This window comes from Lithobates pipiens, unplaced genomic scaffold (genome assembly GCF_037356315.1).
Source record: "Lithobates pipiens isolate NorthernLeopardFrog02 unplaced genomic scaffold, aLitPip1_a1.2 Scaffold_27, whole genome shotgun sequence".
In the NCBI taxonomy this organism is placed as follows: Eukaryota; Metazoa; Chordata; class Amphibia; order Anura; family Ranidae; genus Lithobates; species Lithobates pipiens.
In genome coordinates, this window is record NW_027507788.1 from 1,864,680 (window position 1) to 1,881,871 (window position 17,192).

General features: G+C 54.3%; 1 protein-coding gene across 1 annotated transcript; it reads left to right on the forward strand.

Annotated features, from left to right (window-relative positions):
- Nucleotides 1–3,633: 3,633 nt before the first annotated feature.
- Nucleotides 3,634–16,854, forward strand: LOC143933055 (chymotrypsin-like elastase family member 3B). Its single transcript, XM_077456016.1, has 8 exons — nucleotides 3,634–3,673; nucleotides 3,966–4,051; nucleotides 5,120–5,217; nucleotides 6,117–6,251; nucleotides 9,922–10,058; nucleotides 10,341–10,483; nucleotides 10,823–10,975; nucleotides 16,760–16,854. The coding sequence occupies exons 1-8, from the start codon at nucleotides 3,634–3,636 to the stop codon at nucleotides 16,775–16,777; spliced, it is 810 nt and encodes a 269-aa protein (XP_077312142.1). The 3' UTR covers nucleotides 16,778–16,854.
- The last annotated feature ends 338 nt before the right edge of the window (nucleotides 16,855–17,192 follow it).

The window sequence follows — 17,192 nt, forward strand, 5'->3', positions numbered from 1 at the left end:
GTGTATGGTCCACCTTCCCGTAACACGCAACGCCTCGCCCTGGGGTGAATGGTCCCCCTTCTCGTAACACGCAACGCCTCGCCCTGGGGTGAATGGTCCACCTTCCCGTAACACGCACGCAAAGCCTCTCCCTGGGGTGAATGGTCCACCTTCCCGTAACACGCAATGCCTCGCCCTGGTGTGTATGGTCCACCTTCCCGTAACACGCAACGCCTCGCCCTGGGGTGAATGGTCCCCCTTCTCGTAACACGCAACGCCTCGCCCTGGGGTGAATGGTCCACCTTCCCGTAACACGCACGCAACGCCTCGCCCTGGGGTGAATGGTCCACCTTCCCGTAACACGCACGCAACGCCTCGCCCCGGGGGTGAATGGTCCCCCTTCCTGTAACACGCACACAACGTCTCACCCTGGGGTGAATGGTCCGCCTTCCCGTAACACGCACACAACGCCTCGCCCTGGGGTGAATGGTCCACCTTCCCGTAACATGCACACAACGCCTCACCCTGGGGTGAATGGTCCCCCTTCCCGTAACACGCAACGCCTCACCCTGGGGTGAATGGTCCGCCTTCCCGTAGCACGCAACGCCTCACCCTGGGGTGAATGGTCCGCCTTCCCGTAGCACGCAACGCCTCACCCTGGGGTGAATGGTCCGCCTTCCCGTAGCACGCAACGCCTCGCCCTGGGGTGAATGGTCCGCCTTCCCGTAGCACGCAACGCCTCACCCTGGGGTGAATGGTCCGCCTTCCCGTAGCACGCAACGCCTCGCCCTGGGGTGAATGGTCCACCTTCCCGTAACACGCACACAACGCCTCGCCCTGTGGGATGAATGGTCCACCTTCCCATAAGACGCACGCAAAGCCTCTCCCTGGGGTGAATGGTCCACCTTCCCGTAACACGCACGCAAAGCCTCTCCCTGGGGTGGATGGTCCACCTTCCCGTAACACGCACGCAACGCCTCGCCTTGTGGGGTGAATGGTCCGCCTTCCCGTAGCACGCAACGCCTCACCCTGGGGTGAATGGTCCGCCTTCCCGTAGCACGCAACGCCTCACCCTGGGGTGAATGGTCCGCCTTCCCGTAGCACGCAACGCCTCGCCCTGGGGTGAATGGTCCACCTTCCCGTAACACGCACACAACGCCTCGCCCTGTGGGATGAATGGTCCACCTTCCCATAAGACGCACGCAAAGCCTCTCCCTGGGGTGAATGGTCCACCTTCCCGTAACACGCACGCAAAGCCTTACCCTGGGGTGAATTGTCCGCCTTCCCGTAGCACACACACAAAGCCTCACCCTGGGGTGAATGGTCCGCCTTCCCGTAGCACACAACGCCTCACCCTGGGGTGAATGGTCCGCCTTCCCGTAGCACGCAACGCCTCGCCCTGTAGGGTGAATGGTCCACCTTCCCATAAGACGCACGCAAAGCCTCTCCCTGGGGTGGATGGTCCACCTTCCCGTAACACGCACGCAACGCCTCGCCTTGTGGGGTGAATGGTCCACCTTCCCGTAACACGCACGCAACGCCTCGCCCTGGGGTGAATGGTCCACCTTCCCGTAACACGCACGCAAAGCCTCGCCCTGGGGTGGATGGTCCACCTTCCCGTAACACGCACGCAAAGCCTCGCCCTGGGGTGGATGGTCCACCTTCCCGTAACACGCACGCAAAGCCTCGCCCTGGGGTGGATGGTCCACCTTCCCGTAACACGCACGCAACGCCTCGCCCTGGGGTGAATGGTCCACCTTCCCGTAACACGCACGCAACGCCTCGCCCTGGGATGAATGGTCCACCTTCCCATAAGACGCACGCAACGCCTCGCCCTGGGATGAATGGTCCACCTTCCCATAAGACGCACGCAAAGCCTCTCCCTGGGGTGAATGGTCCACCTTCCTGTAACACGCACGCAAAGCCTCGCCCTGTGGGGTGAATGGTCCACGCTCTCCTACCCTTCCCATCTGTATGGACACGGATAATATAACATGGAATGATGTCACCTCGCCCCCACCCATAGCAATGATTGAAGTGATCTCAGGGGAGGAGAGGAGATTATCTGCCCTCTGCTGTCCCATCACACAGCCTGGTCTGCCTGCCCACGGGGTGTTACCCCTTCACTCTACCTGCCATCCCCCTCTTCCTCTTGGTGTCCCTGTTTGTTTGTCCTCCTGTTTGATGGTTTTTTGGGTATTTTCTGTTCAGCTGGAGATGAGACTCCCCATATCGCCCTTTATGGGGAGGTCCCCTCAGTATATGGTTAGGGGGCCTGGAACGCCCATCGTTCCAGATTTAAGGTTAGTATTTACGGCCCTGTTTGAGAGGCATAGTGGTTGGTTGGTGGAGGAGGAGGAGGCATTCTGTGAATAAGGAGCTTCTGTATTAGTAGGTTGAAGAGAACTGCCCCACCGTGTACACGTCCCTTCTAGGAGAAATGGAGGAGCTTCATCCTAAAGGAGATGGGATGCTCTTATGATCTTCCAGGGACATTGGACTTCATGTTTGTAGCCAGGTGTGATTACTAAGACTCTCCTCCTGGTGGTTGTATTGACACCATGAAGAACTCTATGTGGAAGAGAGACGTGCTCTTCGTTAGAGGGTGCTCTTCATTGCCGTGTAGGCATCAAATCTAAGTAAATAGCTTGTTTACCGACATTCTGGTTTGGACATTTCCATTGTTGAGAACATTTACTGGATGATGGAACCTGGGAGGAGTGCGGGACAGTCGTAGAGTGAGGACAGCCAAGGAGAAGACTGAGAGGTGGTGTACAGAATGTCAAGATGGAGGCTCCTCATGTTACCCAATCATGGAACCTGGGAGAAGGAAAGTGGGGACAGCCATGGAGTGGGACAGCCAGCCATGGAGTGGGGACAGTCATTGAGTGAGACAGCCAGCCATTGAGTGGGACAGCCAGCCATTGAGTGGGACAGCCAGCCATTGAGTGGGACAGCCAGCCATTGAGTGGGACAGCCAGCCATTGAGTGGGACAGCCAGCCATTGAGTGGGACAGCCAGCCATGGAGTGGGGACAGCCATGGAGTGGGGACAGCCAGCCATGGAGTGGGGACAGCCAGCCATGGAGTGGGGACAGCCATGGAGTGGGGACAGCCATGAATTGGCCTCAGAGAGGTGGTGTAGACATTGTCATGTTGGAAGCTCCTCATGTCCCTGTAGGACGAGGGTGTAGTACACCATATTTGTGCCTATTGTGATGGTCCTGAGTATGTGGGATGTTCTATCCTTGGATTGGGACATGAATAGCTCCAGCTAGACTGGTCAGGGGGGCCACTAAGTGATCCAGGGATTTGACCTTCCTCCGGGTCCTAGAAGAAAGAGAAGAGCTTGGTTTCGAGGAAATGGTTTCATACAGTCCTGACCAGACCTACACAAATGTACCAAGTCATTTCTGTTTGGCAGAACTTGGTCCACCTGGAACCCCCCCTACAACCCCCCTACAACCCCCCTCTGAAGTGCTGATTTCTTGTCATTATCAGTGGCCGGGATCCAGGAAAGGTTTGGCTCATACAGGGCAGCCTTGGGCACGGTGCCCAATCCCAACTGTTCCTGTGGGTTGCCCACCACCTGTTCCCGGCACCTGATAAAGGTGAGTATTAAAGCTGGCTGGGCGAGGAGACCTCCTCTGTCACAATGCTGAAACTACTTATCACTGTACTGCTGGCGGTTGCTGGTAAGTACCCACTTACTGACTGGGGTGATGTACCATGTGTCTTCTCCATGTGACAGGGGTCTGCTGAATGTAAGTACACACCAGAGTTACATACTGTGTCCTCCACTGATGGCTGGAGGTAAGTACACATCAGGGTTATGCTGTGTCCTCTGATGACTGGTGGTAAGTACACATCAGGGGTATACTCAGTGCTATCCTGGTACATGTAGTTGGCTTTGGATGGGAAATGTATTTCTCGGTTCTCTTGTTTTTTTGATGAAAAGAATAAAAATTGTATTTTTCTCATTTGCAGCCAATGGGTGTGGAGTTCCCACCTACGCCCCCAACAGCCGTGTGGTGAATGGGGAAGATGCCAGACCTCACAGCTGGCCCTGGCAGGTAAGGGCCCCGTAGATGGACAAGTATTGGCCTTGGCATGTAAATAGACAGAGAGGTATAAACCTTTCCAGCTAAGGGCCCTGTAGATATAGTTATGGGCCCTGATGGGTAAGGGTACTGTAGATGGACAGAAGTAGGACATGGTAGCTATGGGCCCTGGCAGGTAAGAGCCCCGTAGATGGACAGGTAAAGGCTCTGGCAGGTAAGGGCCCCATAGGAGGACAGGTATAGGTACTGGCAGGTAAGGGCCCCATAGATGAACAGGTATAGATGCTGGCAGGTAAGGGCCCCATAGGAGGACAGGTATAGATGCTGGCAGGTAAGGGCCCCATAGGAGGACAGGTATAGATGCTGGCAGGTAAGGGCCCCATAGGAGGACAGGTATAGATGCTGGCAGGTAAGGGCCCCATAGATGAACAGGTATAGATGCTGGCAGGTAAGGGCCCCATAGGAGGACAGGTATAGATGCTGGCAGGTAAGGGCCCCATAGGAGGACAGGTATAGGCCCTGGCAGGTAAGGGCCCCATAGATGAACAGGTATAGATGCTGGCAGGTAAGGGCCCCATAGGAGGACAGGTATAGGCACAGTGGGGTTGTTTATGATCACTGGGGAGTTGTGAAATACTCCGTCTGATCTCTCAGTACCGTCTACCTATATGTATGTGCCATGATGCTGGTCCGGACATCACACACCCCGCCATGTTCAGCCTCTTCTACAGCGCTGATCCAGATAAAGGGAATGATGGAGAATATCTGACAATTTATCTCTTCCCGATCCCGATATTGTGTGTAAGGAGAATCCCAGAATCCCTCCCTCCGTTCTTCCATCAGAATCTGTCCAGTCAGTTCAGAAGATCTGAGGGGCCTCCATGTCTGTAGATGTGAGACTTTCCCCGACCTACCTTCACTGACCTACCTTCCCCAACCTACCTTCACTGACCTACCTTCCCCGACCTACTCTGACTTACCTACCTTCCTCGACCCACCTTCCCCAACCTACCTTCTCTGACCTTCCCCAACCTACCTTCCCCAACCTACCTTCACCGACCTACCTTCCTTTCCTCATAGATCTCCCTGCAATATAAGAGCGGAGATTCCTTCTATCACACCTGTGGAGGAAGTCTGATTGCCCCAAACTGGGTGATGACCGCCGCTCACTGCATATCGTAAGTGTCTCCTGTACTATGTCTGCAGTCTCTGATCATCTCCTGTATTATGTCTGCAGTCTCTGATCATCTCCTGTACCATGTCTGCAGTCTCTGATCATCTCCTGTATTATGTCTGCAGTCTCTGATCATCTCCTGTATTATGTCTGCAGTCTCTGATCATCTCCTGTATTATGTCTGCAGTCTCTGATCATCTCCTGTACTATGTCTGCAGTCTCTGATCATCTCCTGTATCATGTCTGCAGTCTCTGATCATCTCCTGTACTATGTCTGCAGTCTCTGATCATCTCCTGTATTATGTCTGCAGTCTCTGATCATCTCCTGTATTATGTCTGCAGTCTCTGATCATCTCCTGTACCATGTCTGCAGTCTCTGATCATCTCCTGTACCGTGTCTGCAGTCTCTGACCATCTCCTGTACCATGTCTGCAGTCTCTGACCATCTCCTGTACCATGTCTGCAGTCTCTGACCATCTCCTGTACCATGTCTGCAGTCTCTGACCATCTCCTGTACCATGTCTGCAGTCTCTGATCATCTCCTGTACCATGTCTGCAGTCTCTGATCATCTCCTGTACCATGTCTGCAGTCTCTGATCATCTCCTGTACCATGTCTGCAGTCTCTGACCATCTCCTGTACTATGTCTGCAGTCTCTGATCATCTCCTGTACTATGTCTGCAGTCTCTGACCATCTCCTGTATTATGTCTGCAGTCTCTGATCATCTCCTGTACAATGTCTGCAGTCTCTGACCATCTCCTGTACTATGCCTGCAGTCTCTGATCATCTCCTGTATTATGTATGTTAGATTCTGCCTGGTGAAGGAACGTTGTTCCGGATGGTTCCGTGTTATTGATCTTCTCAGAAGAGTTCCACCATAACCATTCATTCTCCTTCCCGCAGATCCAGCCGTACCTACCAGGTGGTGCTCGGGGAACACGATCGGAGTGTGGCAGAGGGGCAGGAGCAGATCGTCTCCATAAATAAAGGAGACATTTTTGTCCATGAGGGATGGAAGAGCTCCTCTGTGTCCAATGGGTGAGTCTTCATTCCGTCCTTTCCTGTCCCCCTTATCGGAGAATGTAGGATGTCTGGATGGTAGACAATGACCTGGTTGGTGTAGAGATCAGTCTCGGGTTGGGGTCCGGGTAACCCTAGCTTGGAGCAGGACAGTGAGGTCACTTACCCCAGTCCTGATCAGGACTGGAGACTGGTAGTCATGGAGGATGGGTGGTGAGCCCGGGTGTCATAGAGGGACCTACCACCAATGTGTGGACGGTGTGGTGATGCATTTTACATGACGATGCTCTTGCTGGTAATCAAAAATATTTCAATCAAATTGTCTAACCCAAAACTCCAATCTTTCTGTACAATCCCTGTTAGATTTACCAACATGTAGTACGAGGAGGAGCTGCCTAAACCATTCATTCAACCCACGTCCAATCAGATACTGCAAAGTCCTTATTAGAGCCAAAGGAGTCTGTAGCATCAGAGGAGTCTGTTTGGAGGAGTCTTTATGGGAGGATTTTAGTAGTTGGAGTCTATGTTGGGGTCTTGCAACATCAAAGGAGTCTATACTAAGGGTCTGGTAGTGTTGGAGGAGTCTATACTGGGGGTCTGGTAGTGTTGGAGGAGTCTATACTGGGGGTCTGGTAGTGTTGGAGGAGTCTGTATTCGAGTGTTGGAGGAGTCTATACTGGGGGTCTGGTGGTGTTGGAGGAGTCTGTATTGGGGGTCTGGTAGTGTTGGAGGAGTCTGTATTGGGGGGTCTGGTAGTGTTGGAGGAGTCTGTATTGGGGGGTCTGGTAGTGTTGGAGGAGTCTGTATTGGGGGTCTGGTGGTGTTGGAGGAGTCTGTATTGGGGGGTCTGGTGGTGTTGGAGGAGTCTGTATTGGGGGTCTGGTGGTGTTGGAGGAGTCTGTATTGGGGGTCTGGTGGTGTTGGAGGAGTCTGTATTGGGGGTCTGGTGGTGTTGGAGGAGTCTGTATTGGGGGGTCTGGTGGTGTTGGAGGAGTCTGTATTGGGGGGTCTGGTGGTGTTGGAGGAGTCTGTATTGGGGGTCTGGTGGTGTTGGAGGAGTCTGTATTGGGGGGTCTGGTGGTGTTGGAGGAGTCTGTATTGGGGGGTCTGGTGGTGTTGGAGGAGTCTGTATTGGGGGGTCTGGTGGTGTTGGAGGAGTCTGTATTGGGGGGTCTGGTGGTGTTGGAGGAGTCTGTATTGGGGGGTCTGGTGGTGTTGGAGGAGTCTGTATTGGGGGTCTGGTGGTGTTGGAGGAGTCTATACTGGGGGTCTGGTAGTGTTGGAGGAGTCTGTATTGGGGGTCTTGTGACGTTGGAGAAGTCAGTATTGGTGTCTTGTGGCACGAACAGAGGCGTCTGTAATGTCATGCAATGTTGGGTAAGGTCAGCATTAGGGTCTTGTAGTGTTGGGGGAGTCTCTAGTGGGGGTCTTGTGCGAGTCTGCATAGTGGGTCTGGAGGTGTAGGTGGTGTCTATATTGGGGTCTTGTAGTGTTGGAGAAGTCTATACTGGGGGTCCTGGGGTGGTGGGGGGAGTCTATACTGGGGGTCCTGTGGTGTTGGGGGAGTCTATATGGGTGGTCCTGTGGTGTTGGGGGAGTCTGCATAGTGGGTCTGGGGGTGTAGGAGGACTCTGTATTTGGGTGTTATGGTGTTGAAGGATTCTGTATCAGGTTCTGGGGGTGTAGGAGGAGTCTGTATTGGGGTCTTGTAGTGTTGGTGTCTATACTGGGGGTCATGTAGTGTGTGTTGGAGGAGTCTATCCTGGGGGGTGTTGTGGCGTAGGGGGAGTCTGTTATGGGGTCTGGGGGTGAAGGAGGAGTCTGTATTGGGATCTGGGGGTGCTGGATGAGGTCTCCATTGGGGTCTTGTGCCATCAGAAGTCTGTGTTGGGGTCCTTTTGATGTTACAATATAATGGACATAAATGACTGTGATTGGCCTTTGAGATCTGGAAATATTTTATATAAGAAAATGTTGCAGATTCTACGGTTATCACTTCCAGTAATCATCCATGCAGCTCTGGGTGGTCTCGGGGACCGTCCTCCATGGAGCTCTGGGTGGTCTCGGGGATCGTCCTCCGTGCAGCTCTGGGTGGTCTCGGGGACCGTCCTCCATGGAGCTCTGGGTGGTCTCAGGGACCGTCCTCCATGGAGCTCTGGGTGGTCTCGGGGATCGTCCTCCGTGCAGCTCTGGGTGGTCTCTGGGACCGTCCTCCGTGCAGCTCTGGGTGGTCCTCCATGGAGCTCTGGGTGGTCTCGGGGACCGTCCTCCATGGAGCTCTGGGTGGTCTCTGGGATCTTCCTCCATGGAGCTCTGGGTGGTCTCTGGGACCGTCCTCCGTGCAGCTCTGGGTGGTCTCGGGGACCGTCCTCCGTGCAGCTCTGGGTGGTCTCGGGGACCGTCCTCCATGCAGCTCTGGGTGGTCTCGGGGACCGTCCTCCGTGCAGCTCTGGGTGGTCTTGGGGACCGTCCTCCGTGCAGCTCTGGGTGGTCTTGGGGACCGTCCTCCATGGAGCTCTGGGTGGTCTCGGGGATCGTCCTCCGTGCAGCTCTGGGTGGTCTCGGGGACCGTCCTCCATGGAGCTCTGGGTGGTCTCGGGGACCGTCCTCCATGGAGCTCTGGGTGGTCTCGGGGACCGTCCTCCGTGCAGCTCTGGGTGGTCTCGGGGACCGTCCTCCGTGCAGCTCTGGGTGGTCTCGGGGATCGTCCTCCGTGCAGCTCTGGGTGGTCTCGGGGACCGTCCTCCATGGAGCTCTGGGTGGTCTCGGGGACCGTCCTCCATGGAGCTCTGGGTGGTCTCGGGGACCGTCCTCCGTGCAGCTCTGGGTGGTCTCGGGGACCGTCCTCCGTGCAGCTCTGGGTGGTCTCGGGGACCGTCCTCCGTGCAGCTCTGGGTGGTCTCGGGGACCGTCCTCCATGGAGCTCTGGGTGGTCTCGGGGACCGTCCTCCGTGCAGCTCTGGGTGGTCTCTGGGACCGTCCTCCGTGCAGCTCTGGGTGGTCTCGGGGACCGTCCTCCATGCAGCTCTGGGTGGTCTCGGGGACCGTCCTCCGTGCAGCTCTGGGTGGTCTTGGGGACCGTCCTCCGTGCAGCTCTGGGTGGTCTCGGGGACCGTCCTCCATGGAGCTCTGGGTGGTCTTGGGGACCGTCCTCCATGGAGCTCTGGGTGGTCTCGGGGATCGTCCTCCGTGCAGCTCTGGGTGGTCTCGGGGACCGTCCTCCGTGCAGCTCTGGGTGGTCTCGGGGACCGTCCTCCATGGAGCTCTGGGTGGTCTTGGGGACCGTCCTCCATGGAGCTCTGGGTGGTCTCGGGGATCGTCCTCCGTGCAGCTCTGGGTGGTCTCGGGGACCGTCCTCCATGGAGCTCTGGGTGGTCTCGGGGACCGTCCTCCATGGAGCTCTGGGTGGTCTCGGGGACCGTCCTCCGTGCAGCTCTGGGTGGTCTCGGGGACCGTCCTCCATGGAGCTCTGGGTGGTCTCGGGGACCGTCCTCCATGGAGCTCTGGGTGGTCTCGGGGACCGTCCTCCGTGCAGCTCTGGGTGGTCTCGGGGATCGTCCTCCGTGCAGCTCTGGGTGGTCTTGGGGACCGTCCTCCGTGCAGCTCTGGGTGGTCTCGGGGACAATGATCTGTACATTTATCTGCAGTTTGTCGGTGACGGGGTCTCTTTATTCTTCCTCCCCTCCAGGAATGACATCGCTCTCATCAAGTTGTCTCGAGTTGCTCTGCTGAATGATGAGGTGCAATTGGCCTGTCTGCCCCCCGCCGGACAAATCCTCCCCAACCAGTACCCCTGTTATATCAGCGGATGGGGCCGCCTCACCAGTATGTAATGGGGGGGTCACTGTGTCTATATGGTGTCTGACCGGTATAATTGGGGGGGGGGGGGGGGGTGGGGGGTTGATCAGTATAAATGGGGGGGGGGGGGTGTCACTGTGTTCATATGGAGGAGGGGTCTGATTAATGCCTATGTACTAAAGTCGGGAACACTTGTAAAGTGTATAGTTTGTACTTCTTTAGTAAATTAGTTCCAATGTTGGACCCCCTCCCCCTCCCCGCAGTAGTTTGTATCTGGCTGATGGCCCCTCTGTCTTCTCTCCCGGACAGCCGGTGGAAACCTCCCCAGCGTCCTCCAGCAGGCTCTCCTCCCCGTGGCGGATCATGCCACCTGCAGCCAGCGGGATTGGTGGGGCAGCACTGTGAAGACCTCCATGGTTTGTGCCGGAGGAGACACCAAAGCCGGCTGCAATGTGAGTACCGAGATCAGCCAATCCCTCCCTTCACCCCCCGGAATACCTGTGTGTGAACCTTCTGATGGAAGCTTCATTCTCAAAGACACACAAAGCTTTTCCTGGAGCTGAGCACCACCCAGGAAGTCAGAGGACAGCGGCTCCTACCGGAGGCTTTTCACACAGGTGTTTAGGTTTTGTGTACTTTCCTCCAGTGACGTGTACCCGTCAGAGACCGAAATCCCAATTCTAACCGTGTGATTGGCTGGAGTGGAGGATTGTACCGCCCAAAGTATCCAACCAGAAGCCTCTGCCATGTGATTGGTGACCATTGATGGTTCTCTTTGTTCTGATTTGCAGGGTGACTCCGGCGGCCCCCTGAACTGCCAGGACAGTGACGGCAGATGGCACGTCCACGGCATCGCCAGCTTTGTGTCCTCCCTGGGGTGCAACGCCCTGAAGAAGCCCACCGTGTTCACCCGAGTCTCCGCCTTCAACGACTGGGTCAACGATGTGAGTATTGTAGAATGAGGCGACTCCGCTACATTGTCTCCATATTGTGCTGAAGAGTTTATTGGGGTGCAAAACTGCCCCCCCCCCCCCTCACCCTGCAGAAGAAGACGATCGATTGTCTTTCCAGCGGGTGGTGCTAGGTGACCCTTCCAGGTGTGCCAGATATTACACCCCCCTGATGTGCACAGTGGTATCTCCCACCAGCCACTACTTACTCCTATCTTGTAATGATGGACTGGCCAGTAGGGGGAACCTCAGAGCACAGCGGGGGAGGTCCTTTCACATATCTGGTACCAGTATACTCAGAGCAGAGATCAGACCCCCCAATAGGAAAGGTAAGCATTGGGGCCCAGTCAGACCCTGGCACCCCTGATGCGTTGTGTGAATGCACATTATTTTGTATTTCAATGTCCAACTACATTACAGCCGCAACCTGAATAGGCCGGCAACTCGCCGCAGCGTCCAGAACACGGACCTGCATCGATTCTAGCAACACGGCACCCCAACAATGCACGGCGGAGGGTTCTCCTGCGTTGTCCTAGTATGATGGGCGCCGATCACAGAGCACCCAAAAAACTTCACCCGTCAGGAATGGCCCGCAGCGTGCCCAGTACATTCCATGTTACACAACGCAGCAGGAAAGTGTTCCGGGGGTCACCCACACCACACGGCGCCTCTTCAGGTACATGGAATGCGTGTGAAGGGGCGCTGTGATGTGTTAGTAAAACGTATGTCAGTGCTGGGCCATGTGATATATATAGATATATATATATATCTATATATAATGAGCCGCATCTGAGGTGGCTTCTTCCAGGAAGGGGTCCCAGAAGTGCCTCATATCAGTCAGTGCATTCATGTGACTGTGCTGACCAATGAGTGGCTGGCATTGTGCGTGTTGTGGTGTGAGGACCACTCCGCCAGCACCACGGACACCCACAGCCGCTACATGCAGAGGGGTCTGAAGGGGGGGGTTGGGATATTTTTACACTTTTGTGAAAAGATTAACTTTTACCTATAAAGCCGATCCCCACATTTAATGTCCCTTTTATTCATTCAATTGGGCCAAACCGGCCCCAAAAAACATCCACCGCACTACCAGGTGTGCTGAATAAACTGTATGGAGCCTCAGAGAGAGAGATATTTTCCCCACTGTGTGTATACAATATAAATAACGATCGTCTCCCCTGCAGATGGTGGAGGTTTTGCCCACTTACATAGAAATGAAGGTCTATCATTGTTATCAGAGGTGTATTTATATGATGGAGACAGAAGATCAACCCAAAAAACACACACAGGATATAAATGGAGTTGAGTGAGTAAAATAAGTATTTGACCCCCTTAGTAGTTGGTGGGGAAACCCTTGTTGGTGATCACAGAGGTCAGACGTTTCTTGTAGGTGGTGATGAGGTTTCCACATCTCAGGAGGGATTTTCTCCTCTCTTCTCTACAGATCTTCTCTAAATCCTGAAGGTTTCTTGGCAACTCGAAGTTTCATCTCCTCCATATATTTTCTATAGGATTAAGGTCTGGAGACTGGCTAGGCCACTCCATGACCTTCTTCTGCCCCTCCTTTGTTGCCTTGGCGGTATGTTTTGGGTCATTGTTATGCTGGAAGACCCATCCATGACCCATCTTCAGTGTTCTGGATGAGGGAAGAAGGTTCTCATCCAAGATCTTACAATACATGACCCCGTCCATTGGGCCCACAAGTCGGCCTGTACCTTTATCAGAGAAACGGCCCCAAAGCATCATGTTCCCCCCTCCATGTGTGACTGTAGGGATGGTGTTCATGTTCCCACCTCCGTGTGTGACTGTAGGGATGGTGTTCATGTTCCCACCTCCGTGTGTGACTGTAGGGATGGTGTTCATGTTCCCCCCTCCGTGTGTGACTGTAGGGATGGTGTTCATGTTCCCACCTCCGTGTGTGACTGTAGGGATGGTGTTCATGTTCCCCCCTCCGTGTGTGACTGTAGGGATGGTGTTCATGTTCCCCCCTCCGTGTGTGACTGTAGGGATGGTGTTCATGTTCCCCCCTCCGTGTGTGACTGTAGGGATGGTGTTCATGTTCCCACCTCCGTGTGTGACTGTAGGGATGGTGTTCACGTTCCCACCTCCGTGTGTGACTGTAGGGATGGTGTTCACGTTCCCCCCTCCGTGTGTGACTGTAGGGATGGTGTTCACGTTCCCACCTCTGTGTGTGACTGTAGGGATGGTGTTCATGTTCCCACCTCCGTGTGACTGTAGGGATGGTGTTCATGTTCCCACCTCCGTGTGTGACTGTAGGGATGGTGTTCTTGGGGTCATAGTCAGCATTTTTATTCCTCCAAACACTGAGTCCCCCACCTCAGGAAGACACATGTACAGGTCCCCCTCCTCGGGAAGACACATGCACAGGTCCCCCTCCTCGGGAAGACACATGCACAGGTCCCCCTCCTCGGGAAGACACATGCACAGGTCCCCCTCCTCGGGAAGACACATGCACAGGTCCCCCTCCTCGGGAAGACACATGCACAGGTCCCCCTCCTCGGGAAGACACATGCACAGGTCCCCCTCCTCGGGAAGACACATGCACAGGTCCCCCTCCTCGGGAAGACACATGCACAGGTCCCCCTCCTCGGGAAGACACATGCACAGGTCCCCCTCCTCGGGAAGACACATGCACAGGTCCCCCTCCTCGGGAAGACACATGCACAGGTCCCCCTCCTCGGGAAGACACATGCACAGGTCCCCCTCCTCAGGGAGACACATGCACAGGTCCCCCTCCTCAGGAAGACACATGCACAGGTCCCCCTCCTCAGGAAGACACATGTACAGGTCCCCCTCCTCAGGAAGACACATGTACAGGTCCCCCTCCTCAGGAAGACACATGTACAGGTCCCCCTCCTCAGGAAGACACATGTACAGGTCCCCCTCCTCAGGAAATCACATGTACAGGTCCCCCTCCTCAGGAAGACACATGTACAGGTCCTCCTCCTCAGGAAGACACATGTACAGGTCCCCCTCCTCAGGAAGACACATGTACAGGTCCCCCTCCTCAGGAAGACACATGTACAGGTCCTCCTCCTCAGGAAGACACATGTACAGGTCCCCCTCCTCAGGAAATCACATGTACAGGTCCCCCTCCTCAGGAAGACACATGTACAGGTCCTCCTCCTCAGGAAGACACATGTACAGGTCCCCCTCCTCAGGAAGACACATGTACAGGTCCCCCTCCTCAGGAAGACACATGTACAGGTCCCCCTCCTCAGGAAGACACATGTACAGGTCCCCCTCCTCAGGAAGACACATGGACAGGTCCGTCTGAAATCTGCCAATGAACATCTAAATGATTCAGAGAAGGATCGGGGGAGGAAGTTCTGTTGTCATGAGAACAAAATTCAGCTCTTTGTCATCAACTCGACTCGCCATGTTTGGAGGGAGAAAAATGGTGACTATGACCCTGAGAACACCGTCCCTACAGTCACACACGGAGGTGGGAACATGAACACCATCCCTACAGTCACACACGGAGGGGGGAACGTGAACACCATCCCTACAGTCACACACGGAGGGGGGAACGTGAACACCATCCCTACAGTCACACACGGAGGGGGGAACGTGAACACCATCCCTACAGTCACACACGGAGGGGGGAACGTGAACACCATCCCTACAGTCACACACGGAGGGGGGAACGTGAACACCATCCCTACAGTCACACACGGAGGGGGGAACGTGAACACCATCCCTACAGTCACACACGGAGGGGGGAACGTGAACACCATCCCTACAGTCACACACGGAGGGGGGAACGTGAACACCATCCCTACAGTCACACACGGAGGGGGGAACGTGAACACCATCCCTACAGTCACACACGGAGGGGGGAACGTGAACACCATCCCTACAGTCACACACGGAGGGGGGAACGTGAACACCATCCCTACAGTCACACACGGAGGGGGGAACGTGAACACCATCCCTACAGTCACACACGGAGGGGGGAACGTGAACACCATCCCTACAGTCACACACGGAGGGGGGAACATGAGGCTTTGGGGCTGTTTCTCTGATAAAGGTACCCACCGGATTTGCTGCATTGGGGGGCCAATGGACGGGGTCATGTATTGTAAGATCTTGGAGGAGAACCTTCTTCCCTCATCCAGAACACTGAAGATGGGTCATGGACGGGTCTTCCAGCATAACAATGACCCAAAACATACCGCCAAGGCAACAAAGGAGGGGCAGAAGAAGAAGCACATTAAGGTCATGGAGTGGCCCAGCCAGTCTCCAGACCTTAATCCTATAGAAAATTTATGGAGGAGATGAAACTTCGAGTTGCCAAGAAACCTTCAGGATTTAGAGAAGATCTGTAGAGAAGAGAGGAGAAAATCCCTCCTGAGATGTGGAAACCTCATCACCACCTACAAGAAACGTCTGACCTCTGTGATCACCAACAAGGGTTTCTCCACTAAGTCATGTTTTGTGAAGGGTATCAAATACTTATTTTACTCACTGAACTCCATTTATAACATTTGTATTGTGTGATTTTTCTGGATTTTTGGTTGATCTTCTGTCTCCATCATATAAATACCCCTCTGATAAGAATGATAGACCTTCATTTCTATGTATGTGGGCAAAACTTACACCATCTGCAGGGGAGCCAATCAGTATTTTCTCCACTGTATATAGTATACAGCGCCTTGTTCCGGCCTCAGCTGTATATACACAGTATACAGCACTGGGTTGTGGCAGGTGGGATGGGGAATTCCTGTGATTGGCTGAGGTGGAGAGGTTGGTGGATGACATCACAATCACAGGAAGCTTTGTATTCCTTCATAGAATACAAAGCTTCCTGTGAATGTCTGAGAGGTGCTCAGCCTATTTTGTTCCAGGAATTAGACCAGAAGTCCCAATCCCTCGGCGCTGTATATAGCTGAGGACAGAACACAGTGCTGTATACTGTAGATGGCGAAGGACGAAACGTATCGCTGTTTATTACTGAGGACAGAACAGGAGGGTGTATGGAGCCGAGGGTGGAACACAGCGCTGTGTGTGTGTGTATATATATTATACATACACACACATATATATATAGCTGAGGCTCCATACAGTTTATACAGCACACCTGTTGGGCCAAGCTGGCCCAAACAATCTTTATTGCAACTAATGCCCCATACACACTATTACATTTTCTGCAGATTTTTGTCTTTGGATTTACCAAAACCGTCTAATATGAGGTCACACCTTAATGCCGTGACACACGACTGGTTTTTCTGTCGGAATTCTGCTAAAACGGACTTGCCTACACACAATCACACCAAAGTCTGATCGTTTAGAACGCGGTGACGTACAACACGTAGGACGGGACTAGAAAAAGGAAGGTCAGTAGCCAGTAGCTGCCCTTGCGTGGTTTTTGGTCCGTCGGACCCGCGCACATGCGAACGGTTTTCCCGATAAGAATTGATTCTGTTGGAAAGATTTAAAACATGTTCTGTTTCTAGGTCCGTCAGAATTTTCTAAAAAAAAAAAAAAGCTGAAGCCCCGCCCACGATCGCAATATCTGATGAAATGATTCCGTCTGACTTTTTCTGGCGGAAAGTCCGGCCGCGTGTACGCGGGATAAGCCTTTCAATGTGTGTGCGATCAGACAGGCCCCACTACGTGGTTTCCGTAAATCTGCAGAAAATCTAATAGTGTGTGTGTGTGTGTGGGGTCTGACACTAAGTAAAGGGACGGGAATGCGGAGTCGGGGTTTAGGCATCACCCAGATATGACGGTAACATATTTCACATTTCTCTGCAGATCATCAGTAAGAACTGATCCGGAGAGGAGGAGAAGTCTGAGTATTATGGATGTTCTATCACCAATTCCTCCAATAAACTCCACTGATCAGTGAATGGTGTCCTCTCATTATTTGTATTTCAGTCCGTGGGGGGGGGGGGGGTGGTGAGGAGGGTCCACAGAGCTACAAGGGGGCTCCCCATGGTGGGGGGGTGGTGAGGAGGGTTCACAGAGCTACAAGGGGGCTCCCCATGGTGGTGGGGGGGTGAGGAGGGTTCACAGAGCTACAAGGGGGCTCCCCATGGTTTGAGGAGGGTCCACAGAGCTACAAGGGGGCTCCCCATGGTGGGGGGGTGGTGAGGAGGGTCCACAGAGCTACAAGGGGGCTCCCCATGGTGGGGGGGGTGGTGAGGAGGGTTCACAGAGCTACAAGGGGGCTCCCCATGGTGGTGGG

Bases quoted from the DNA above. Each gene is read 5' to 3' on its own strand.
- LOC143933055 (XM_077456016.1), top strand. From the start codon at position 3,634: ATGCTGAAACTACTTATCACTGTACTGCTGGCGGTTGCTG. The intron at 5,218-6,116 runs GTAAGTGTCTCC...TCCTTCCCGCAG, and splicing joins ACCGCCGCTCACTGCATATC to ATCCAGCCGTACCTACCAGG. The intron at 6,252-9,921 runs GTGAGTCTTCAT...CCTCCCCTCCAG, and splicing joins AGCTCCTCTGTGTCCAATGG to GAATGACATCGCTCTCATCA.